The following is a 26,084-nucleotide window of genomic DNA, read 5'->3' as shown; positions in this document are numbered from 1 at the left end:
GCTGCCGCCATTAACTTCCGAATTAGTTCTAAGTCGCCCACCACCCAGCCACTTCCCGGGGGAGCGCCGGCTGTGGGGTGGGGGGAGCGGGCCCGGGGTGGCATTGGGACCAAGGCCCCAGACCCGAATTAGGACCCGCCGCCCAACTCTGGACTCCGCGGTGCGCAGAGGAGAGAGGGCCGCGGGAAGGAGCGTGGAAGGGGCACGGGGCGGGGGGCACCTCGTGTTTCCACTCTCAGAGAGTCTTCCCAGCTCGTCGGGGATGGGGGGCGCGGGACGCGTAGGGGCGGCCCCATCCGGGCACCTGGGGCCCGGGCGCAGTGAGCAGCCTGGGAGGCTCCGCGTTCTCTTTCTGAGTGTATGTGGGTGTGAGTCCGGGAGGTAGGGTTTTGGGTTTGGCATTGCTACTAAACCGAGCCTGGAGCCCAGAGATGGCGGGGTTGGGGCTACCGGGATTTTAGGAGGACTGAGGCCCCTCACTTCCCAGACCTTTTGGCGCGACGGCTGGGACCCTCGGAGTTTCCAGGAAGTAAACCCTGTGCAGACCCATTTTCCCAAGTTCCCAATTTAACCCATCCCTTGCCCACCACCCCTTTGGTCCAATTTAGAAACAACATCCTCCCTCCCCCCACCAACGCACACATACGGATAACACCCAGGAATTTGGAAACGCACATATACACACACAATCCACAAAAGCACAGTTTACATTCACATGTGTACATGTTTAAACATGTACACATATATGTTCCCCAAAATATAGGAGTACATACATGTGAATACATACACATAACTCGTTGGATAACGAATGCATCACATACAAGCACTTTCCGAAATGCACCCCTGCCTCCACCCCCAGCCCCAGCCGCCCCGAAAGTCTACTGGGGGCGGGTTTTCAGCCGGTCTGGGGACGCCTTCCTCTTAAGCCCTTTGAAGGTGTCAGCCACAGCCGGGGGCGGGTGAGGAGGCTCGGGGAGCAGGCTCCGGAGGGAGGCCCTGAACTATTTCCACTGCTTAGCCTCTGTCTAGACGGTGGCACCTTCGGAATCGTTTTGTTAAATCAGTAAAACCCACCCACATTGTGGCGCGCCAAGCTTCCCGCTGCCCTAGGCCTCCCTAAATGACACCTTCCTTTCCCCCCTCCCACCTCATTTTCCTCCCGGGCTTTTGGTCCTAGTTCATGCCAGAGATTTTGTGTCCCCCCACCCCCAACCAGTAATCCACAATCAAGTCTGAGCCCAGGCCCTGTGCTGCAGTGTCTGCTGCCAGTGTCTGTGGAAGTTCGTGGGGGTAGGAGCATGACCTAGTGATGGCAGCTCTCTCAGTCCACGATGTCCCCCTGCAGGGGGCCTGTATGTCTTGTGAGGTTGGGTCTGGCCCAGTAGTGTGGGCTTCTCCAGGTGTCAATGTCTGGGAGTCTGAATCTGTGGGGGCCCAGTGAGTGCCATAAAACTCGGGGCATACTGGCAACCCAGCCACCACCTCTAGGCCTCCAATACTGGACAGCTGGCACTGGCAGTGCCTTGGCAGCCTGGGATAGGAGGCAAACAGGAGCTTCTCTGGCTGGGCTCAGAGTCTGGGTGGGAGACAGGTTCCTTCCAAGAGCAGGTGCCTAGCCTAGCTCCACACAGTCTGGAACCCTCAGTAGCCCTCAGCAGACCAGCAGAACCTGCACTGTCCTCAACGCCCCTACCCCCCGAGTCTGGGTCTGGCCCATTCATGTCCAGGCTGGGTTGGGGTCTTCACTCCTCCAGCCTGCCCAGCAGCCCCTGTACTGTGAGGGTGTGCTGGGGTGGGATGGATTGGATTTGGGTCCCTGGGCAAAGAAATAGGATGCTCCCTCTTCCTGCAAGGGGAGCTCCAATCAGGTTAGGGGTGAGTGGGTAGGGACCTACCTCAGCAAACCCTCTTGGAACCACAAAGTAGGTACTGCAACTTTATATCTGTGGCAATGTGGAATGGTCTTTGGTGACACCTCTCCCCCATTTGTGTGCCTCTATATGTGACCTTTTACCACATGTACCTGTATCCATGTCTCTCTGTGTGACTGACTATGTGTGTGCAGGGAGCCACAATTGTCTCCAGAATGATCTGTGTGTATGTGTTTATGTGTGACTGTGTGAGGGTGCAGCCAGTGGGAGTGCAGTGTGGAGCGCCTGGCAGCAGTCCTGATTATCCAAGCCAAACAGCCAGCCTTCGGTTGCCTTCCCTTCTTCCTCTTTACTCCCTCCCCTTGTTACCTTCCCCTCCCTCACAGGGCCGGTATCCCTGAAGAGAAATTAAAAGGTTATTTAAAGCCCCCGCCTCCACCTTTCTTGTCCCTTTAAATCGAGCCTAAACGGCTTTGCTTTGGCAGAAGAAATCTTTTCTGGAGCTTTGGGGTGGGGGTGGGGGAATCCCAGCAGGAGAGAAGGGTCTAAACGGCCTAATCCTCTTACCGCCCCCTCCTCACCCCTCCCTTCTGAGGCCCACCACCCCCCGCTCCCCCGAGGGGCCCAGCCCCTGACTTTGGCTAGGGGGCGACCATGTCTCTCACATCTGCCCGTGGCCTCTTCTGCCCTGCCGAGGTCAAAATTTCTAACCCCCTTGACCCAAGCCTGGACTCTAAAATCTACTGGCAGTAGTGGCTGGCCAGCCTCCCTCCCCCTTAGCCCTTAAGCAAACAGCCCAGGTCCCAGGAGCTAGACCCTGGGGCTTCACCTATGGCCAGGGGAGCTGGAACCAGGCTCCAGCTGCCCTGGCCCAAGTGTAAGATCCTGTACCAACCCTATGTTCATCCTGTGCCCAGACAACTGGATTCACAACCATGCTTGAACTCACAATTGCACAAGGATTCATTACATATACACACACAAAAGTATTCACAGCTATACACAACCCCACAGTTATACATAGACTATGGTCACAGGAGGACCAGTCACAAGGACACACTCCACATGCAACTCACAGCCACCAGGGCCAGAGTCTCAGCCATACAGGGATACACACCATACACACTCCACATACCCTTGTACAAGCACCTCTCCTGTCACCTGCACACAGTCACATACAGAGCTTTGTATGGTCGCTTGCCACCAGTGCAGCCCCCAGCAGTGAGGACGTTAATCTGGTCCCCGCCACACACCTCAGACACACACCTTTCTGGAGGCCCGGTCTCGCTCACCACCCTGACCGGTAGGCTGGCTCCAGAACGTCGTCTTCCTCTGAATCTTAATCTGAACCGATACCTGCCCAGGGAGAGGAGCGCTTGCAGGAACAGAAGGGTCCCAGACTGGAGACTTACCCCAGTGTGGGCCAGGCACCGTGTCTATCTGTTTCTCCACCCTACACCGCGACAGGTGCGTGTGCTGCATGTGTGAAGCCGTGAGCCCCACGGCCACGGCCTCCTGCCCCCCGCCCCCAGCGGCATCTTCCTGTCAGACGGGTGAGCAGCTACCAGGATTGTCATCCTGTGTATGGGCATGAATGTCTGCGCTGTGAGCTTTGAGTGCAGATTCTGGGGATGGCAGGGGTTGCGGGTGGTGTGGGACTGATATGGAGAGGATGTGCGTGTGCGTGTGTGCGCGCCCATGTGTGCGCAGCTTGGGACAAACCTTGGGGGGACGGTGGGAGTGGGAATCAGGTGGGGCGCCCCCACTCCACCTTCCCGACTCCGGGTGTCAAGCCGCCAACCGCGCGGGTGGGACGGAGAAAAGGGAGGTTTCTCAACAGCCCTCTTCTCTCCAGGAATCGGCCTGTGGCTTCTGCAGATCTGAGAGGCAAAAATTCCGGGACCGGGAGCCAGAGATCGAGAGATGGAGATTTAGAGGTGACCGATGCAGGCTGGGCCCCCATACCCACCGACCGACTGTCGGGGGCAGCCTAGGCAGACAGCGGCTTCGCAGCACCGGTGGGGCGGGGCAGGGCGGGGGCGGGATCGGCGCATGATTGGCAGCCTCCGGGGCCACTGGGGAGCGCACGGGCCCGCGCGGGGCGCCGGGGAAACGCCGTTTAAAACTCCAGCCCCCGGCCGCGGCGCGCGTAGATGGCAGCGGCTGCGGCGCGGGCCGGGGAGACCAGGTGCGAACTGGCGGGGTCGACGGGGCAGGCCGGGAGGGGCGGGCGGCGGGTCCGGGGCGGCCAGGTAGGGAGGATGAGGGCCGCGGGGGCTCCGGGGATGGCGTCCCCTCTTGCAGTCCTGCAGTCCCGGGCCGGCTGGTAGGATCGAAAAGTTTGCTGGGAACAGGAACTCGGAGACAGACAGACTGAGCCGGGACTGAGAAAGCGGAGGGGAAGCCAGGGAGACAGGGAGACACGTAGGGTAAGACCGAGGGAACGCGACCCAGGGCTGAAACAGTCAGAGAGGGCGAGGAACCCAGGGCGACAAGAGCGCAGAACTCGAAATTCCGAGGCGGAGACCACAGAGGAAGCCGCGGGAAGAAACCCGCCCAGGCAGAGACGAGAGGCTCACCCGCGGAGACACAGGCACCCGCAGAGAACGCTTCGGATCCGTCACGGTTTTGCCTCATTTGGAAGATATTACTTCGCCCCTGAAAAAAAATAAATACAAAAAAGGTTTGGATATTAAGCGGAGACAAATCCTTCTCAGTTTGGAAGGGGGCGAGGGGTGGGGGAAGCCGGCGTAATGCGGAGCAGATGCAGCCCGGGGCGTCGCGGAGCCCGAGGCCCGGGCTGCGGAGGGGGCGCGGCCAGGGGCTCAGTTCCCCGCCCCGGGCGCCCAGGAGCCGCCCACGCCTCCCCAGCACCCGAATCCACGCGGCCCCGCAAGCCCTGCGGCGCCCGGGGCTTTGCCTGGGATCGGCGGTCAAGCTCGCGCAGCTCCCGCTCAAACTCCGCGGCTGCCGAATGCGCCTTCTCTCTCCGGACTGCGATTCTGCACGAATTTTTCAGCTTGCGGGGGAGGGTGTTCAGCCCTCCGCCAGCTTGTGTCCTCTTAGACACGGCCTCGGACTAGGGTCTCCCAGGTGGGTGTTTGGCGCGCAGCAGGGCTAGTTCCCTGGAATTCGTTTTGCCTCCCGCGGCCTTGACTGGCGTGGGTTGGGCGAGCTATGGCGGGGAACGAAGCACTGGGGCTACCCGGAGTGGCTCTCGCAGTGTGAAGGGCAGCGGTGAAGGGATTAGTGGGCCGCGAAGGTCTCTCTCCTCCGGTCCTCCTTCCACTGGTCCCGATCCCGGGAGGGGACAGGCCACAGTGGGCCGCGCGGAGTCCCGGGCGCAGCCGGCTGAACTTTCTTGCGGGTCACAAGTTCCAGGACCCTGCGCCGGGAGCACAGGCTGGGCTGGGGCGGAGCTGGTAGTGCGCGTAGGAGCGTCATAGCAGAACCTCCTCTCCCTCCAAATTCGCGCCGAATCTGGGGCCCCGACTTTTCCTGGACTCCCGGCCAAACTCCGTGGGCGAGGGCTTTTCAGTCTTGTGATTTTGCCTTTTCGCTCTCTTTCGGGGTTTGGAATCCACTGAAGTCAGCGACGCCGCGGGGCCTCGAGCGCAGCCTCAACGCCGGTTCCGGCCGGGGCGCAAGACTGTTGTTTTTCGTTTTCGAAAAGTCCCCAGAGGCCCCGGGCCGGCGGAGCAGGGGCTGGTTTTCTGGGGAGGCTCTGGTTTAGGGACGTCGGAGAGACAGAAGGGCTTTACTGACCAGATGGGCCTTAAGGGAAAGGGGCTGTTCGCCGCGCAGAGGTTGAACGCGCTGCAGCCGCGGAAATTGTGCACGTTCTCAGTTCGCCGCGGCGACGGCGGGGCGTCCTGTGTCCCTTCCTCTTGCTGGAGCTCGGGATCCTGTGCGTTGCAGGCGGGTCGGCCTGGCCTGGCGTCTTCCTAGGAAGTCTTACCGCCCATCAGTATTACGCGGTGTGGAGGGATTGTTTTCAATTTTGCCGGGATTCACGTTTCACTTCCCCCTCATCCCAGGCCCCAGGGGGAGCAGCAGGACCCAAAGAAGGGGAAAGAGCTCTGGCCCAAAGATGGGTGAATTTAGTCTTTACCTTTCATTTCCGCAAACCAGCTGTGCTTAAGTGTGTGTGCGCAGGCGGTCAGAAAAAAAGCGAATTTACTGCCTAGTGAGAGCGAATTATCTGGATAATTGGCTCAGATTTCTCTCCTCTGTGGCTGAAGTAGACAGAGTGTTCGGACAAGAAACGGGAAACCGCTACCAGGAGAGGAGTAAACACCTTCCCCCATTCCAGCAGACCTCAGGGGCGCGGACTCCTGCAGGGATGCGGGAACCTGGCTACGGCGGTACAGACCTGCGTCGAATGCGGAGCGGAACCGCAAAAGTGCAAAGGAGTGGAAACCCGCCCCGGGCGAAGGCAGCAGCGAAGGCGAGCACTCCCGCCCTCGGGATGGGCTCCGCCCGACGGTGGGCTCTCGAGTGAGTGGGCTCTCGAGTGAGCGTTCCGGGCGACGGGTGAGTGTCTGAGGGGATTCCTGCACCCCAGTTCTAGCCACTTTCAAACTCGTGATCCCGTGCGATCACAAAATTGGAGCCACCTCTCTGCTCCGATGCAAACATGCCGTACACTGGACACCTGGACGGCGCACAAGAAGTACGCACTGCCTGGTGGATCTTGAGTAGGAAACAAAGTTTCCAGAGGACCCCAGGCCGCTGGCACTTCACCTAGCCAGGACTGCCCAGCCATCCTCTCGAGGCTGGGGTTCTGGGGAGTCCCCGGTTGGGTTTGGCGACTGGAGCGTTCGGACCCCTTCCTTGGGTTGTGGGGGCAAGATGGGGGGGGGGGAATTAGACTCAGAGATACAGCCCCTGCTCTCTGAGCCAATTCTGTGTGTGGCACACACATGTCCACACATTTGCCGCCAGCCCAGACTGACGGCCACACAGACACATACATACACACACGCTGACAGCCACACAGAATCGTACATTAGGGTTAGAGAGTCACCAGGGCTATGCGTAGCACACTCAGACACACACCGGTGAGAGTCACACAGGTAGAGGGTCACACACAGGCGGCCACACAGGCAGATCACAAACCACCTCTGACAGACATAGTCACATACACACAGGTTAAACTCACACGGACACTCAAGCGCATCACACGCTGACACCCCCCAGGGCAAAGCTCTGAGGCGCGGCAGCTGCTTCGCGTACTAGCCTGGAGCGGCCCACGGGCGGACGCTTCTACTAGCACTTGGCTTCTCCTCGTCGTATTCACTGCGGTCTCGCCCGGCCTAGCTGCTACTCCCCTTGCCCGGTCTCGGGTCCGCACGGAGCCACCCCCGCCCCCAGTGTCCCCGTTCTCCCTCTTCCCCCCGCCCTCCACTGTCCCGCTCGGCCGCCCCGCGGTGCCCATGTAAATGACAGCAATAAATATCTAATCAGGGCCCGGGGCGACGCCGCCGCGCCCGCCAAAGCCCATTAAAGAGCGGGCGGGCGGGCGGGGTAGGGAGGGGTGCCTGGGAGAGGGCGGGGAAGCTTCGGGCGGGGTGTGTGGTCTCGTCTGGACACTCGTCCTGCCCTAGGTAACCCTCACCTCTCACCTGGAGCGAGTCACCGCCCCTCCTCGCGCCTTAGTTTCCCCTTCTGTAAGAAGGGCACCAAGCTGGGCAGTGTGTTAGCCTGTCCCGCCACCCCGCCATCCAAAACGATCTCTCTTTCCATTTAGTCCACCGCCCGTTCTTTGAACAACTGACTTGACTGCGGCCTCCTTGCCCCCGATGAGCGGAAGGCCCAGCTCGCACAGATCGCGGGTCTCAGCTCCGGCGGCTCAGGCCCTGACTGCCTTCGGACTTTACCCACATTTCTGGTGGCAAAGGGGAGCCCCCTGGATCGGCAGTGCCGGCTTGGACTGCCAGAGCGAGTTTCCCAACGGGGTCACGCTTCACGGCCGGCCTACCGCTCCTGCGGGGGCTACGTCAGTGTGTCCCAAGGTCACTGGTGCCTACCAGGCCTCGCGGCCCCTTGCAGCCTCCACAGCTCTACCTGCCAGGGTTTGTTTGCATCCCCGCGACCGCGGTTCCTTCATCTATCCGTGTGCCTGTCCCAGCGCAGTGCGGGAACTCGGCTCTCTGTGTCAGCAGGACAGACCCAGCCCCTAGGTCCTCTAGCTGTCTAGAGGCCCAGGCCTGGAACCAGAGCAGTGGCTTTCCGGGGGATTCCACAGTCTCTGTGTCCGGCCCCAGCCCGGGCCTGGGCGAGCCCGGAGCTGCCCAGGTCATTCCCGCCAGGCTCCCGGCCGGGGACAGCCAGGCCGGCGGGGTCGCCTCCTCTGCACCCTGGGGAGGCTGGGACATCCTGGTGCCCAACCCTGTCCCCTGATCCATCCCAGCTCCTTCCAAGACTTCTCGATCTTCGTCTCCGGCACTGTAGGCTGCATCTATACTGGTAAAGGAAGCGAAGAATCAAGCAATTACCCGGACGATTCGACTCCCAGGGACTGCGGTCAGACGCCTCGGCGTCTCCCACCGCTTGCCTGTCACGAGGAACCGATGCTGGACAGGTTTAGGAAAAAGAAAAAACAAACAAAAAACCGAAAACCCAACAACAACAACAAACTAGCCTCTCACATTTTCTCTCCGCTCCCAGTTGCATTTCATTGACTTTTTTTTTTTTTTAAATTAACTCCAGCCACCTGATTTCTTCGCACCCCCCAACAGTAGGCACCTCCGAAAACAGGAGACGGAAAAACGAGGATGGTAGGCGGAGGGGCCTCCCTCAGTCTCGGCCCATTAGCCTGCGGGGGGCTAATTACCCCAATTAGCGGCTGATTTATAATTAATGGCTCGGACCGAGGGATAATTGGATGTTAATGGATAACAGTTTGTGTAGGGAACTATGCACGCTCGGGCTCCTCCAGGCGTCCGCAGGCCGGGGTCTGTCCTGAAATCCACCCACCCTCATCCCTGGAGCATTCTCCGCTCGGCCTTCGCCCCGCCCCCTTGGCTGAGCCAAGAGGGGAGGCAAGAATCTCTTTTGAGGAACTGATGAGCGCTGAATGGTGGGAGTCCTGTGCCCCATACCCTCGGCCCCTTCCGAAGTCACACGTGGAAGCCCATTTGCCTGTTCTCCTTCGCTCCAACTCCAGGATCACTTTGGGGACCCTTAGCTGAGTCAGAAGGGGCTTGGGAGATTCTACAACCTCAACAACTCATTCCCTCCACATACGAATTAAGCAATGTGGGGTTATCAGGTGGCACTGTAGGGGCCATGGTATGTCTATCAAATGCCACCGGAGGGTGGTGCATGGCCAAGGTGAGAGCAATGGTGAGACTCATTGTGGGTCTGGGGCCACGGCTCAGTCTGTGGCAAGATCAGGGCCACAGCTGTGGTCAGGAGGTTGATATCAGCTTCTGGTGGGGACCCTAGGTCTTCCCTGCCATGGGTAGGGAAGGTTGGGCAGGGTGGGGAGGAGACACTGGGCCTTGGCTTACTTAGTTCTGGGCCCTAAAGGCCACAGTGCTGCCCTTATTACATCTCCCAGAGTTGGCCTCCCCCTACCCAGGGCATCTGACCTCCTGGGTTCTTCTAGAATCTGAGCCCCGGAAGCTGGAATGCATTATACTACCCCAGAGTCCATCCCTCAACAAACAGTGGCTTCATCTTTACTTGTGGAATATATGCCTCATGCTCCCTGTGCTGGGTACTGGGGACCCTGAGAGGTGCCAGACTCTGTCCTCACCTGGGGAAGTTAAGGGCTCTTGTGGGCATTAAGATGTCACACTTTGGAGTTAGACTCCCTGCTTTCCATCCTGGCTAAACCACTTAACTGTGTGGCTTTGAGCAAGTAACTTTACCTCTCTGGATCTCAGCTTCCTCATCAGTCAAATGGGAATTTTGAGGTTGTTGTATAGGGTCGCTATGAGTCGGAACTGACTTGATGGTAGTGGTAGTAGTGGTGGTGTGAGGTTTAAACGAGATGCTGCCTGTCAGGTCTCTATCAGGATGCTTGGTAAAAGTGGTTATGATTATATTGAAGGTAAAGTGCAGGCAAACGGGCAACAACAATTCAGGGAGGTAATGCTATGATAGGAGTTCAGAGAAGTCACCTGACCCAGCCTTGGGTATCAGGGAAGACTTCCTGGAGAAGAGGAAGCCTAAGCCTAGTGTGAGGGATCAGGAGTTCTCCAGGTAATGATGGTGGAGGGACAGTGTTCCCAGATGCAGCAACATGGTGACTTTGGTGATTGGTGTCTCAATCGCAGGAAGTTGATGGTGTAGCAGGTGGGGAGTGGTGAGGAAGAGGAGACGATAAGTTTGGAAATGTCAAGAAATTTTGTTCTGAGGGAATCAGACATAACTGATCTGAGAGATGAGTTCATTTGTTTTAAATGGAGACGGAAAGAGGTCTAACTCTGCATTGATAGGAGCAGTGGGGCAGAGGTTGGCAATCTAGGGGGATGAGGATCTATCTGAGGGTGACTGATGTGCCCACATTCCCTGGCTTATAGACACCCAGAAGCAAATGATGTCACATTTACTGCCATTAGCTCTTATATGTGCCTGTCTCTAGAAACGTCTCCTTGGCCGCTGCCTGTGGCCTTGCCGGCAGAGTGAATCACTAAGTTGTTGCTGCTCTGCCCGCTTGGTGGGCGGGGGGGCCGTGGGGGGATCTGGCACCTGGCAAGGGTAGGAAGAGGCTGCTTGCAGGGCTTTCTGCACCACTTGAGTGCCTGCTACTGATAGATTCGGGGAGCTTGGAGGGCTCAGCAGTGACTGAGAATGGGTCAGGGCTCTTGGAGCCTCTGTAAAATAAACAGCCTCTGAGGATGTCCAAATCTCAAGCCAGCTCCCAGAGACCCTGTGCCTTCAGGGTCCTTGGTTAGGGCAGGACAGGGGTCTTAGTACCCCTTATATTCATATGCTCTCAGTGCAGGAATCCGGCAACTCAGAACTAAGGACAGATGTGGGAATAGGGGTACTTATTGGGGTGGGGACTCAGTCTTCCCAATTCCCAAACAGATCAGCCAAGCTGACCTACCTTCCTTGAGCCTCAATTCCTCGTCTATAAAGTGGGGGTAATAATAGTGCCACCTTCACAGGGTTGGAGTAAGAAATGAATGAGGTAACCTGAGCTGAGTATCTGGCATATACGAGGCATAGAGCTTCTCTTAAAATCTTGGCCCCACTGGCTCAGAGTTGGAAGTCTTCTAGGTCATCTAGTCCCAGCATTCATGCACATGCACACACAGAGGAGTTCCTCCTGTTCAGCCTCCCTCACATGTGGCTGGCCAGCTGTGGGTTACACACATTTCATGATGGAGATCTCACTCTCTCCTGGGGCAACCCATTGGGTCAGTGTCATATCAGAAGAGGTTAGAGATGGCCGAACCCTAGTCAAGGTCATGTTGCAGCCTGGAGCTGGGGCAGGAGCTCTGTCCTGGTGCTCCTGGGTTTGTATATTTGTGTTCTACCTGCCTGAATGAAAGTTCTTTTGGTCTCCAAGCTGCTAAATAGGAGAGACAGCTGCAGGAGCCTCTCCCCCAAGACGGTCAGCAGGAACCTCCAGGGCTGAAAAGGCAGCAGCATTTCTCAGGGAAGGAAGTCCATGGTAGCAGTCTACCCTCAGTCCTAGCTGCTACAATTGATACCCAGGGCTAGTCCACCCCAGGGCCCATCTCTTGGCCACACTCTGGAAATAAATATCAGGACGATCCTCAGAGACCCAGGCTCCTATTCTGCTTCTACCCCTGTCTAGCTGTGAGACCTTCAGCAGATGATTTTACCTCCGAGTCTCAGTTTTCTCATCCATAAAATGGGGGATAATAATACCTACCTAATAGGGTTGTGTCAAAACTTGTTAGATGATGTACTTGAGTAGAACAGGGCTTGGCTCATGGTAAATGTTCAATAAAAGGTAGCTGTCATTGCTAACGAGATGATGTGTTTCACTATGCCTGGAACAGAGGAGACTGAGGGAGGATGAAAAGTTCAGAAACGAAAAGGAGAGGTGAAGAGAGATGGACTAGGCCTGTGGGGTGGTTGAGCCGGGTGTGACCAAAGGAAGGGTCTACTTTCCTTTTAATCAAAGACGACTTGCGTGTGGCTTCTTGGCAGTGCTGCTGTTAATTTATAAAAAATGCCCCCTAATAAAATTCTGCTTGATTCTTCGATTGGCTGGGCATTAGGCCGCAGCCCGCAGCGACGCGGGGACATAACGGATGCATTTGCAGATTTGGAAAATTAAAGCCATCTATATGGCGCCTGTGGCGGGAGATCCGCCGATCTGCTTGCTTAATGAAATATAAAGATTCTTTTAACCAATGTAAGCACAATTCGACAGCTTGTGAAACGCAGCCGCGCCATGATGGATGGCTCTCCTGGCTCGCCAGGAATTGCGGGGCGGCACCTTTTAAATATATAATTGATTCTGTTTGGAGTGTGCAGTGGGCTGAGCCCATGCAGGGCCGGCCTGGGCCAGGAGTGCAGGGCCCCATTTAGAGGCTCCTGCAGGCCCTGTAGGGCTCTGGCCTGGGCAGCTCTTGGTCTCCCTATAGAGCCCACCAGTGCTCAGAGCTGGATGTGGATGGGTCTCCCTAAGCCTGGGCCTGGCTGAGGGCCTAGGGACAGGTCTGGGCTGCCCTTACTGCCAGGAAAGGGCCCATAGGGCTGGGATTCCTCCAAACCCCAGGCTGGTAGTCCTGGGGACAGACGAGGTGGTGGGGCTGGGACTCTGCATTTCCTACTGAGCTGTGGTGGCCCTCTCTCCCTCCCCATCTCTTGGTCTGTGGTTCTTTTTCATCCATTCAATATTTATTATTTATTAGTGGTGCAGTGGTTAAGAGCTCCACTGCTAACCAAAAGGTCAGCAGTTTGAATCCACCAGCCGCTCCTTGGAAACCCTATGCGGCAGTTCCGTTCTGTCCTATTGGGTTGCTATGAGTCTCGATGCAATGGCAACGGATATGTGTGTGTGTGTGTGTGTGTGTGTGTGTGTGTGTACCAGGCCACATGCTAGACATTGCAGAAACAAAAATAGGTAAGACAAACCTATTTATTTTCTCTGTGTTGATCTTTCTGTCTCTCTGTATCAACTCCATCTCCTTGTCTTTTTCTGTCTTCTCTTTGTATTTCTCATTCCCTCTGAGACTCCAAGTAACAATACATTGACCTAGCAGCAATGACTTCCGGGGGTCCCATTTAGCTTTACGTTCCTCTGGTCACACACACATTCATTCACACGCACGTGCGCCCGCAGACATGCACACCCACAGAGACATATAAATAGCTGCAGATATACATATAAATACAGACAGAGGCACACACAGTCATGTGGCTGATGCCGTTCAGGCTACATGCACATACATGACCACACATGGATACTGAGATGAGCTGCAGGCATGTGACTATGTGATGCAACATATGTGCAACTCTGTGTTATGTAGCATCCACAGACAAGGGCCTCTCTGGGCCCCAGAGGACAGCTGGGCCCTAATGTCCAGCTGGAGTGAGGAAGAGGTGTGTGAGGCTGGGGAGAGAGGAATACAGCCTCATCTCACAACACACACACACACACACACACACACACGAGTGTGCCTGCCAAGGGGAGTGTGCTTTTTCTTTGCTGTCCTCCTATTGCCTTGAATCAAATCCGAGATGACAGGGCAGAGAACGGAATATGCTGGGGCTAAGAGCCTGCGTGACTGGGGTTGGGCAACACTAGTTGGTGGGAAGAACTTCACCTGTGGAAACCTGTCTTCCTAGCTGTGTGGCCTTTAGCAAATTATCCAGTCTTTCTCAACTTCCATTTCCGCATCTGTAAGATGGGGAGAATAGCAGTTCATATCTCCTAGGCATTGGGAGGACTGATAGAGATATTTGATGTATCAGAGGCACTTAATAAATAGCTGTTACTAGGAATTCATTCATCTGATTCTCATTTCCTGAGGCCGGCCTTTGTGCCAGACCCTGTGGTCTGGGCTGGGGTGGAGGTGGGTGTCCAGAAATGCATGAGATACACTTCCTGCCCTCAGGGAGCTCAGTCTAGTTGGGGAGACAGAAGTGTCATCCGAGTACTGCGATCCAGGTGCTCTGATTGAGAAAATCCATGTAAGGTTCGCAGAGAATAACTGGTAGCTATTCTTAGTGTTGTTGTTGTCATCTTTGTCATTGGCATTGTTACTGTCATCATTTCTTTCAGGAGCTGGGAGAGGGGAGAGATATTTTCTCAGGGGCGAGTTGGGGAAGGCCCTATTTAGGAGGAGCTAGGCCTTGATGAGTGTTCATGGGATGGCACAATTGGTTAAGTGCTCGGTTATGAATCAAAAGGTTGGTAGTTCAAATCCACAAGGGGTGCCTTGGAAGAAAGGCCCTGGTGATCTGCTTCCTAAAGGTTCACAGCCATAGAAACCCAGTGGAGTGCAGTTCTACTCTGAAACACATGGGGTCTGCATGAGTCAGAATCTACTCACAACAACAGCTTTTTTTTTTTTCCCCAGGCCTTGATGAAGTGGGATGAGTTTGTTAGGTAAAGAGGGAGGAAGGAGAAGGGTATTTCAGGTGGAGGGCTCTGCAGGAGCAAAGGCATGGAGGTGACAAGAGAGAGTGGCAGGTAGTCTGGTATTGCTGGGTATTGGGGAAGGGGAGGATAGCAGGCCAGAGGGGCGGGTAGAGCCAGACTGGGATGGTCTTAGAGGCTTTCAGAAGCCAGTGGGCTGGGGAAGTCGTGTGGCCCGCCCAGAGAGGTACTTCTCCTGGCTTCAGTTAATAAAGACGTGTTGTACATCAAAAACTGTGAGATCAGCAATAATTAAGTCAATTAAAATGTCACTTACCACATTAACAGCAGCGAGTTTTAAAGCAACAAATCCCCTGGGTTTGGTGGGGGAGGGGCATTGCAGCACAGCAGGGGTGGGGGCAGGGGAATGGATAAAATTACTTCTAAACTCTGTTTCCCCTTCCCCACCTGGAGGTTGTGACACATTCTGGAGACAAGCCAACGCCTGGCTCCATCCCCACATCCTTTGGAGCACAGACAACCCTTCTCTCCACCCCCTAAAAAAGGAAAGAAAGAATATAAATGTGAAAATTACTTGTAATCCCATCTGCTATCTCCCAGAGATGACCTCTGTTAACATTTCAGGGTATAAGCTTCCAGACTTTTTTCTATGCATATTTATACATACATTACAAAAATGAGATCACATCATGCATACTGTTTTGTTACCTATTCCTTCCACTCAATAATATATTGTGAACATCAGCACATAGATAGACATCATTGTTTTAAATGGTGGCACCGCATTCCTTTGTGGGCATGACTGTACCCTCATTTACTGAACTAATCCTCTCTCGATGGGCAGTTAGGTTTCCAATTGTTTGCCATCATAAGCAGCACTGTGATAAATATTCCTGAACACCTATCTCTGGATAAATTTCTGGGAATGGAATTGTTGAGTCAAAGACGATGCACTCTCTAGAGGCTTTTGATGCAGGGAAGAAAGAGAGCTTTCATCAGCAGGGCAGGAGAATGGCCATTTCCCACTCTCCTAGATAACCCTGGGTAATAACTTTTCTTCATATTTTTCTTCATATTTGCTCAGTAAAAAAATGGTATCTTATTGTTCCTATTTGTATTTCTTTGATTTCAAGCAAGGCTGGGCTTTTTGTCAAATATCAGGTAGTTATTTGTGTTTCTCTTAATCAGTTGTCTTTTCATTCACTTAGACCATCTTTTATTAAGGTGACTATCTTTTTATTGCTATGTAAGAGCTCTTTATATATTATAGATATTTTCTATTTTTATTTATTTGTGCTATTTATTTTTATCGATTTTGCAAATACTTTTCCGGGTTTGTTGTTTGCCTTTTAGCTTTGATTATAGTACATTCTGTTATACGGATGTTTAAACACTGTATGTTACTATGTGTATCAGTCTTTTCTGTTATATTCCTGCCTTTGGGATTGTGCTTATGATTTACAGAGTGGGTTTCTGTAAGTGAATGTTGTTGGTAGGTGTTAATGTGTGGGTGTCGACTCAGGAATCTGTAAATCCAGCCTGAGCACCAGGCTCATGTATCCAACTGCCAATTCCACATTCTGACTTGGAAGTCAGATCCACATCTCACACCCTGTTCCCAAAAAATCCTAGCTTCCCCATTCACCTCCAAAGCCAGTCCTCCCTCAGTGCACTTGATTCAGGAAAAGACCCATCTTCGCTCAGTTGCTCAGATAAAAAAACTTAACAATCTGTTTCCCCCCCTTTTCCTCATACCTTATAACTAATCTATCAGCAATCCTGTTGATTCTACCTTCAAAACATGCCCTGAATTGGACTGCTTCTTACTGCCTCCACACCTCCCGCCCTGGTGAAGCCACCGTGGCCGGCCGCTAGCCTGGGTGTCACAGTGGTCTGGTCTCTCTGCTTTACTTCTTGCCCCTCTGCAGTCTCTTCTCCAGACAGCAGCCAAACTGAGCTCTTAACAACAAATCGTGTCATGTTACTCCCCTGTTCAAGACCCTCCAGGGGCTTCCCATTATGCTCAGAGTAAAATCCAAATTCTTTACAATGGGCCCTGAATCCCTCTAGGATGTGGTCCTCTCCTCTCTCTCCAGCTTCATCTCCTCCACTTGCTCCTTCCCTCATGGTGCTCTAGCCACACACACAAACACACACACACACACCACACCACACCACACCACACCACACATCACACACACCACACACACTCATACCACACTGCCACACATACACCACACCCCCTCCACAACCACACACACACAACGCACATATACATACCACACCACACCACGCACACACATATGCACAGCACACACACCACCATACACAAGCATATATATACACCATCACATACAAACACACACCACACACACACCACATACCCCACACACCACAACACACATATACACACCATTCCATACACAAACACACACATAGCACACTATACACACACATACATAAACCCAAGACACACACGATCATGCATAAACATACACAGCATCATACACACACACCACACACATACACCAAACCACGCTCACCACACATGCACACGCACCACATACCCCACACACCACACATACGCCACACATACACACTCACAACACACATACACATACCATACATACACACACACACACAACACATACACCATCACACACATATACACCATCATACACAAACACACTCATACCACACTATACACATACAACACACACACCATCATACACACACACCATTGTGCACAAACATACACACACCATCATATACAAACACACACACACACACACACCAAGCTTGTTCATGCCTCAGGGCCTCTGTCCTTGCTGTTCCCTCTGCCTAAAAGCTTTTCCTCCACAGCTCACTTGAAGTTTCCACTCAAATATCAGAGAGCCGTTTACTGACCACATGTTCTAAAATATTCTACCCATCCTCACTTCTTGTTCTCCTCCCCTGCCTTGTTTTGCTTTGGAGTGCTTATTCCTGTCTGACATTATTGTATATTTATTCGTTGTTATAGGTACCCCTCACCTCTGGAATGTAAATTCCATGAAGGCAGGGACTTTGTTTGGCACTTGGTAGGTGCTTAATAAATATTTGTTGAATGAATATGTGTAATATTATGAATGTGTGTGAGTGTGTGTTTGTGTGTAGATTGGTCGACCACATGAGTATATGTATGTGAGAACGTCTGTGTGTGAAACTGTCAGAATAATAACATTGAATTTGTGCATATTACTAAGTTTGTGTGTGAATGTGCCTGGCCAAGAATGTCTGCAAGTATGTGTGCCAGAAATGTGTGTGTATGCTTGTCTGGGAGTGGCTGTATGTTTGTGTGCATGCTGTGGTATTTGGGTATGTGTAGCCTGTGTCTATTTCAGGGAGAGTGGGGAGCTGAGACACCTGATAAGAGGAAGACACATTCTTCCTCTTATCAAATGGGCCCACAGTGTGCCCTCTTCCACCTCCCTGACCCAGGAAACAAGAAACACCTGTGTGTCTTTGGGACCCTGCAGACATTGGACCACATTCCAGAACTGGCTCCAGTGGTGACACTTTAGGCCAACGTGGGTTGGGAACTTAGACGAGGACTGTAAGGATATGAAGTGGACCTGGGGCTGATGAGACCTTGGTGGCCTAGTGCTGGTCTGAGACATCTCAGTAGGAGGGGTGTGTGGTCCACAGGGTTGAGGCTGCTAGAATGCTCTGATGAATGAATGATTTCCTTGAAGCAATTTGCCACCAAACAATGAGGCTGCAGAAACGTGAGGCAGGCCCTGGGTTGGCTGTGTGGCCTTAACATGTCACTACTCTTTCTCTAAGCCTCAGTAGACTCATCTGTAAATGGGGCTTGTTGCTTTTGCCCTGCTTGCTTCTTGGGAATATGGTGAGAATAGAGTGAGGTAATGGTGGTGAATGTATATTAACAGTCATAACAATGGTGTTCTTATACCTATGCAGCACATTAAGTATGGCTTTAATCTATTATCTCATCTGATCTTCAGGGTGAATGCCTTGAAGTACAGCCCTAGGCTTGGCTCCGAGTGAACCTCAATGGGTGTTTGTTGAGTGAATGAATAAAGTGTGTGAGTGAACCAGTGACTGTACATATGAATAAGTGCCTGAGTGACTGAATAAAGAGATGGCTGCATAAAACAGTCGATGAGTTGGTAAATCACAATGACTAACATTTTTGGGCACCTACTGTGTGCCAAGCCCTATTCTAAAGGCTTCTCTTAATCCTTGCAACAACCCCATGAACTAGAAACCAAACGAAACCCTTTGCTTGTCGAGTCGGTTCCAACTCATAGCGACCCCATGAACTATCCTCATTTTGCAGACAGAGAACCTGAGGGTCAGACAGGTTAAGTGACTTGCCCAAGGCCACACAGCTCCTTTGTAGCTGGGTTGAGATTCCAGCCCAGGCAATCTGATTCCAGAGCCTAAGGCAATAAACCCTACACTGGTCCAGCTGAGTGAATCAGTGAATGAGTGGGTGAATAAATGAATAAATGCAGGAGCCCTCACACTGTAAGCTGCCGTCAAGACAGGCCACTTCCGATGGGGAGACAGAAGCTCTGGGGGTGACGTGGGTGGGGCTGGAGTCTCCCGCCAGGGTGGAGTCTGGCAGCCCTGCCTCATGTCCTCTCCCGCTTCCCTCTCTGCAGGCGGATGCCGCGATGCAGCACTACGGGGTGAACGGCTACTCACTGCACGCCATGAACTCACTCAGCGCCATGTACAACCTGCACCAGCAGGCGGCCCAGCAGGCCCAGCACGCCCCTGACTACCGGCCGTCTGTGCATGCACTCACACTGGCTGAGCGCTTGGCTGGTAAGGGCCCTGCGGACGTCCTCAGGGGGCCAGGCATGGGGAAGAGGTCTGGGGAAGGAGGCTTGAGAAGGGGGCAGTGGGAGGAGGAAGTACTGGGAAGGTTTACTCTGGGAGACTCAGAAAGATCCATGTCACTTAGCAAGGCAGAGAGATGTCAACAAATCCATGCATGAATATGCCAGCACTGTGCTGGATGCTGGCGCTGTCCTGTGCCTGCAAATTCTCCTAACAACCCTGTGAGGGAGGCACTCATTCACCCCATCTCACAGATGAGGAAACTGAGGCAGGAAGGTAAGTGACTTGCCCAGGGTATTACAGCTAGGAAGTAGCTAGAGGAGGGCCGGAGTGCCCAGGAGAAGATAATTTAGGCAAAGGGAGTCGTATAAATAATAGCAGCTCCACGTATTGAACACCTCTTGTGTGCCAGGCACCATGCGAGGCTCTCTGTATCTGCGTATCAAGTTGTTCAATTCCTACACCATCCCAATGAGGGGAGGTTATTATCTCCGTTTTATGGATAAGGAAGCTTAGGCTAAGTCTGGACCACGTTGGGTAGGGGAGAAGGAGGGTGACATTATTGCTAAGAATATGAGATTTGGAGTCAGTTCAGAGCTGCACACTCACCTCTCTTCTCTGAGCCTCAGTTTCTCCATTTATAAAAAGGAGATGGTGACAGCAGCCATCCCATAGGATGGTTGGGTGATTATTTGAGATAACATATGCAAAGCATTCAGCACAGAGCCTGGCATGCAGTAGGTATTCAGAAGCAATTACTACCCAAGGCACAGGGTCAGTGCCCATGAGGGAGCTGAGCCTGGGCTCCCCACTGCTGGTTCAACTGCTTGTTGCCCTGCCCTGATAGTCTCTCATTAGCTGTGATAAGGATTTGACAGTATAGGGTGGAGAGTTTGGTTTCCCGGGTGGTGATGTCACCTACCCTATCCTGTCCTAGGCCAAGCCTTGAGCAGCTGGTGGGCCCAGCCCAGTGCCAGGAAGTCCTCAAAGGACTTCAGTGCACTCCCAGGGAGACCAGGTACCCATAGGCCCACAGGAGGGCACAACGGAAGGAACATGGCTGGGGGCAAATGGTGGGGCAGCCACTAAGGACACAGCAGCTCAGGGCAGCAGCATCAGCTGGTACAGTCCGGGAGCGCTTCCTGTGACCATGGGGCTGGAGCCAGGCCTTAACAAGGCAGGACAAGGAGGGTGGGCCAGCATGTGCAAAGGCACAGGAGTGGGATGGGATAGAGGACCCTGCCACTTCTGCTCCCCTAGCTCCTGCCAATCCTCTGGGCGGGGCTTGATGGATAAACCTGAGGTCCGTCACCTCTTCTAGATTAGCATGGGGATTAGTCTGGAGCTTGGGGATGGTGGGTGTAGTCCTGTCCCAGTTAGGGCTGCTTCCATGGTGTGGAGTGGATTCTCTGTGCCCAAGCTGGTGGCTACATCGACTCCTGACAGTGTTCCCAGGACCCAAGGACCCAGAGCCCAAAGGGAAGAAGTCAGAGAGGAAGACTCACCTCCACTGGTGGGGGCAGAGAAACCTGGGTATTCAGCTCACCCCTCAATTCTCTAATTCTTAGGAAGGAGGGACATGAGCTCCAAGTGGGCCTTTGTATGGAGGTCTGCCTTCTAGCGGGAGGTTTTGCTAATGGTATAGGCAGCCTGGTCCCTCAGCCAGTGTCCACCCCGCTAACTGAGCATTTCCACTCCCTCCCCTGCCCCCCAACACCCAGCAAGAGCTTTGTGGATGGCCCAGACCAGGGCTCAGTCCAGGCTGGGATTAGGGCCGGTGTGTGAGGGATTCAGGGCTCCCTCTTTAAACTGAAGAAGAAGCTAAGGGGGCTCAAAGTCTGGGGCTTCCTGGACACCCAGTTGCCCCTCTTTTCCCCTTTTAGGGTGATGTGGGAGACTCCCTAATGCCCGGACTCTGTCAGTCCTATACGGGGGCTGAGACACAGCCTTAAGCACAGACAATCCAGGATCCACTTATGTGGTGGTAGCAGGCAGTGGGGAGAGAGGTTACAGTCCACCATCTAGGGATTAGATATATAGAAGGGCTGGAGGCTAGACACCAACCCTAAGCAGATGTCTTTCCTGGAGGGCTTTCGTGTTACCTAACTGTGGGATCAATGGCCCACCAGCCCTGTGCCCCCTCCAAGCCTCGGTGGCTGGAACCTGGTCTCTCTGTCCTTCCCTTCTTGGGGAAGCAGCCAGAAGGGTCAAGACTAGAAGCAACAAACCTTTCCTGAGCTCTGTGGTCCCTGCCAGAGCTCTCTGTTCAGGAGTCACAAGAGCAGGGGCCTCAGGTCCAGCCCCCAGAAACTCACAGGCCAACTGGAGTGATGAGATTTACACCCAGAGAACACAGACTCAAGTGCCAGCTCTTTGCAGTGCAGTGACTTCCGCCTGTCTAATCAGGCCTCCCCTAACTAGACCTTGCAGATAAGTACCAGCCTACAGCCTGGCTTCTCATTTGTCAGGGGTCAGTAGTCTGATGCTAAGGAGGTCTTAGTACCCAGAATCTAAGGGCCATAGGGTATTAGAACTTTTGTGACATGGATTTACGGTTTATTAATATTGTGTTATCTCAGAATGTTACAGTATCCAGGGACTTTAAGATCTTGGGTCAAACTCCCCACCCCATCCAATGCCAAATAAGGAAGACTCCTTCAGTCACATTCCTGGTGGCCATTCATGGTGATGAGTTAGACCTCTGTGATCCTGACAGTGGGTCATAGGGTGGAGAGAGCCTGAAAAAACCTAGTCCTATGGAGAGGGGATGGCTGATTTCCAGGGCCCAGCTCTGGCAGGAGCCTGGGTGTCTGCAGTGGGCCAGAGCAGGATAATATTCAACACTTCTTTCCCATAATTAAATGGGCCCCCTCTCCTTGCCCTCCAACGGCTGTACATTTCAAGACATCATCTTGGAGGCCCGCTATGGCTCCCAGCACCGAAAACAGCGTCGCAGCCGCACGGCCTTCACTGCCCAGCAGCTCGAGGCCCTGGAGAAGACTTTCCAGAAGACTCACTACCCAGACGTGGTGATGCGTGAGAGGCTGGCCATGTGCACCAACCTGCCTGAGGCCCGGGTGCAGGTAGGACTCAGCTTCCTAACTAGTCCTTGCAGACAAGCACCAGCCCCCTGGTCTGGCTTCCCAATACCCAGGAGCCGACATTTCAGCCCTCCGTGCAAGGTGCAACTGATGTCACCATGAATGCCCTAAGTGACAGGGTGGGAGGTTTGGCAGAGATTGCAGGTGTACGTTTCCTAGAGGTAGGGGGCATCATTACCATGTACATCCCCCCAGAGCACCCTGCTGCATGGCTCCACTTCTTTCCTTCTCACCTTTTGTCCTCATCTCCTGCTCCCCCGTCCTCCGCCCCCCCTCCAGGTGTGGTTCAAGAACCGCAGGGCCAAGTTCCGGAAGAAGCAGCGCAGCCTGCAGAAAGAGCAGCTGCAGAAGCAGAAGGAGGCTGAGGGTTCCCAAGGGGAAGGCAAGACTGAGGCCCCAACCCCAGACACCCAGCTGGAGACTGACCAGCCCCCTAGCCTGCCCAGTGGCAACCCCTCTGCTGAGCTTCACCTGAGCCTGTCTGAGCAGTCGGCCAGTGAGTCAGCCCCCGAGGACCTGCCGGACCGAGAGGAGGAGCCCCGGGCAGCAGCTGAGGATCCCAAAACCGAGAAGAGCCCTGGGGCTGAGAGCAAGGGGCTGGGCTGCAAGAGGGGCAGCCCCAAGGCAGGTGAGGCCTGGGAGTCTGTGGGTGGACAGGGTCCAGTCCCAACAGGGGCCTTGGTATCTGAAATGGGTCAGAGCAAGGGGGAGAGTCAAAACCTTTAACAACTAGCACTCAGCGGCCTGACCCATTAGAAAGTATTTGGCCACAGCAGGGTCCTGGGGGCCTGTGCCAGGGTTTCACTCTTTAATTGCTGAATCATAGGAAGGTTTAGGGGACTCTGAGGGAGGGGCTGGGTGGTGGGGGAGGGGCACTTGGTTGCTTAGGGCAAAAGCTATTTATCATCTTGGATGGAGTCAACAGTTTGCACTCAACTACCAACCAAAGGTTGGCAGTTAGAACCCACCAAGTGGTGCTGCAGAAGAAAGGCCTGGCAGTTTGCTTCCTTGAATTACAGCCAAGAGAACCCTATGGAGCAGTTCTACTCTGTAACACATGGGGTCATCATGAGTTGGAATTGATTCGACAGCAGCAGGTTTTGGCTTTTTTTGTCTGTTTTGTGGAAGTATTTCAGGATTTTGGCAACCAGGACAGATACCAGAGCACACTGGGTGAACAGGCACGGAGCTGTGTTTCTGAAGGGCCAGAGCTTGGGCAGGAGGTGAATCTCAGACACAGACTCTAAGCCCAGGCAGGACAGGGACAGGACTGTGAGCTGAGAGCTGGAGGGAGGGAATGGGAACGATGGGCAGGAGATGGGAAAGGGGAGGTGACCACTCTTGAAAAGAAAAAGGGGTTCCCAAAGAGGTCAGACCTGGGGGTTTTGTTAGGGTCCCTGGGCTCCTCCAGGAAGTCTGGGCCCTTCCTTCACAGGATGCGCTGGCTGAGCCTGGGTGGATGGGTTTTAGCCTAGGCCTTGTCTGCAGTGCCAATGGAGTGGGACAGCAGAGGGAGCCCCTCTCGGCGGACCAGTCCCCTGGTCCTGAGCGCTTGGTTCCTGTTCTCTGCTTGCAGACTCCCCAGGCAGCCTGGCCATAGCTCCTGCAGCCCCAGGGGGCAGCCTGCTGGGCCCCTCCCACTCCTACTCCTCGTCCCCGCTGAGCCTCTTCCGCCTGCAGGAGCAATTCCGCCAGCACATGGCAGCCACCAACAACCTGGTGCACTACACATCCTTCGAAGTGGGGGGCCCAGCCCCTGCCGCTGCCGCTGCTGCTGCTGTGCCCTACCTGGGCGTCAACATGGCCCCGCTGGGCTCACTGCACTGCCAGTCCTACTACCAGTCCCTGTCAGCAGCCGCCGCTGCCCACCAGGGGGTTTGGGGTTCCCCACTGCTGCCTGCACCCCCTGCAGGCCTGGCACCTGCCTCGGCCGCCCTGAACAGTAAAACCACGAGCATCGAGAACCTGCGGCTTCGGGCCAAGCAGCATGCTGCCTCCCTGGGACTCGATACGTTGCCCAACTGACTGCCTGGCCCCAACCCAGCCAGGGGTCTTGGGTCCCCCAGCCCTATGGTATCCCCAGATGGCTCACAAGGAGTTAACTCTAAGAGCCCAGGGATCCTGGGGCCTGGTGTCCTGCTCCCCTTTCCCCTTCCCAAGAGCCCCAGCCTGAGGTGAAGCCCACACCTACTACACCCTGTGCATGGCCCTGCTTGGACCCCACGGAGGCCAATGGGGTGGAGGCGAGAGGCTGGGATGTCTCTGGCTTTTCCCAGGGAAGTGAGAGGCTCTCACTGGCCAGATCCCCACCCCGGTATCCCCTCCTCCCTCCCCTCCTGCCCACTAGTAAGTTGATGTGTGGAATGTGAGATATAAATATAAATATATAAAGCTATATTTTCAGGCACCTGCCTGCCCCAGGCCCCCTGCCCGCTCCCATCCTGATCCTTTTCTTCCCCACTGCCACCCCTGCCTCCACCTTCACCTTCCGCATCTCCCTCTGGCTTCTCTCTTTCCTTTTCTTCTTGCCTTGGTCTCTCTGTCTCTGCCCTGTCCCCCTCCCCTCTCTCTCCTCATCCAGTCTTCCCCACTCGATCTCTCTCCTGTCCCTTCCCCCCGCTCTGGTTTCCTCCTTTGGTGCTGGCTGTGTTGGTGTTGTCAATTCCCAAGCTGTGTTCTGTTTGGGGCTGTGGTTTTTTTGGTTTTAGTGCTTTTGCTTCTTCCTGTTCTTCTCCTTCTCTTCTCCCTCCCCACTTGTCCCCTGTCTGCCTGTCTCCTTCCCCACCTCCACCCTCTCCAGGCAGCTATTCCCCAGTAGAGGCAGGAAAGCCCTAGCCGGAGCCCCTGGAGCTGCAGGCAGGAGGTGGCGCGAGCCCCTACACCGCCCTTCCCCAAGCCTGACATCTAGAAAGGGTGGTGAGTCACTTTCTGTTCTCTCTCTTCAGCTTTGAGGTTCCAGTTCCCAAGATTCAGAGGAGGGGACTGGAGGCAGTCAAGTTGGGGCAGATAGTAGGATGGCCAGTGGGATATCTCTCTGTAAGTCCTCCAAGGACAGGGGCGTGGTGCCAGCATTCATCCAGGACTGCTTGGGTTAACCCAGCAGCGTGCCCGTCCACCCTGACCACAGGGCCTAGACTGCTCTTTGGTGAGACTTCCCTGCTTGGTAGGAGGCAGCAGGGGAAGGGGTGCTGTTGAAGAGAAGGTCTCCAGGGGAATGGGCAGGTTCTCTTCTCCCACAATCCCAGCTCCAGGTTCAGCTTGTATCGTGCGTTCCGGGAGTGCGTCTGAGCCAGGACCAAAGGTGGAATCCTGGCTCCCTCACAGTGAGTGCAAACCCACCATCAATGTGTGGTCTCAGGCCTCTGTCTCTAAGCCCGTGGTGGAAGTCAGGGCTTCTTTCCTGCTAGTCACTGGCATGGAGAGGTGTGCTCCTGCTTATGGCCAGGAAGCTCAGCTCAGCAAACTCCCGTTCAAAGCACTGTGACCTTGGGCAAGCTGGTAGCCTCCCTGGGCCCGTTTTGCCATCTGGATAGACGACCTTAAGGCCCTTTCTGGCTCTAACATTCTGCGTGTCTGTGCCCACAGCCTTGCAGGACAGAAGAGTCTCAGAAGCACAATGTGTGAATTACTGTTTCCTTGTTGTGGGGCAATGGGTGTTTGCACACACAAGCCTCTCTGTGGGTGCTGCCAATCTCTGGGCCTCAGTTTCCCAATAAGTATAAC

The 26,084-nt window shown here is 54.4% G+C and overlaps 1 protein-coding gene across 2 annotated transcripts; it reads left to right on the top strand.

Annotated features, from left to right (window-relative positions):
• The first annotated feature begins 14,096 nt into the window (after nucleotides 1-14,096).
• On the top strand, nucleotides 14,097-24,386 carry DMBX1 (diencephalon/mesencephalon homeobox 1). 2 transcript variants are annotated; one of them, XM_004371783.1, is made up of 5 exons: nucleotides 14,097-14,107; nucleotides 19,076-19,245; nucleotides 22,165-22,343; nucleotides 22,641-22,989; nucleotides 23,938-24,386. In XM_004371783.1, the coding sequence occupies exons 2-5, from the start codon at nucleotides 19,092-19,094 to the stop codon at nucleotides 24,384-24,386; spliced, it is 1,131 nt and encodes a 376-aa protein (XP_004371840.1). In that variant the 5' UTR covers nucleotides 14,097-14,107; nucleotides 19,076-19,091. The 2 variants fall into 2 exon arrangements, with proteins under 2 accessions (XP_004371840.1, XP_004371839.1); XM_004371782.1 differs by lacking the exon at nucleotides 14,097-14,107 and having other exon boundaries at nucleotides 19,092-19,243; nucleotides 22,148-22,343.
• Nucleotides 24,387-26,084: the final 1,698 nt, after the last annotated feature.

Source organism: Trichechus manatus, unplaced genomic scaffold, assembly GCF_000243295.1.
Source record: "Trichechus manatus latirostris isolate Lorelei unplaced genomic scaffold, TriManLat1.0 scaffold00015, whole genome shotgun sequence".
NCBI lineage: Eukaryota > Metazoa > Chordata > Mammalia > Sirenia > Trichechidae > Trichechus > Trichechus manatus.
The sequence above is the reverse complement of the archived record's forward strand: the minus strand, read 5'-3'. Positions and strand labels throughout refer to the sequence as shown.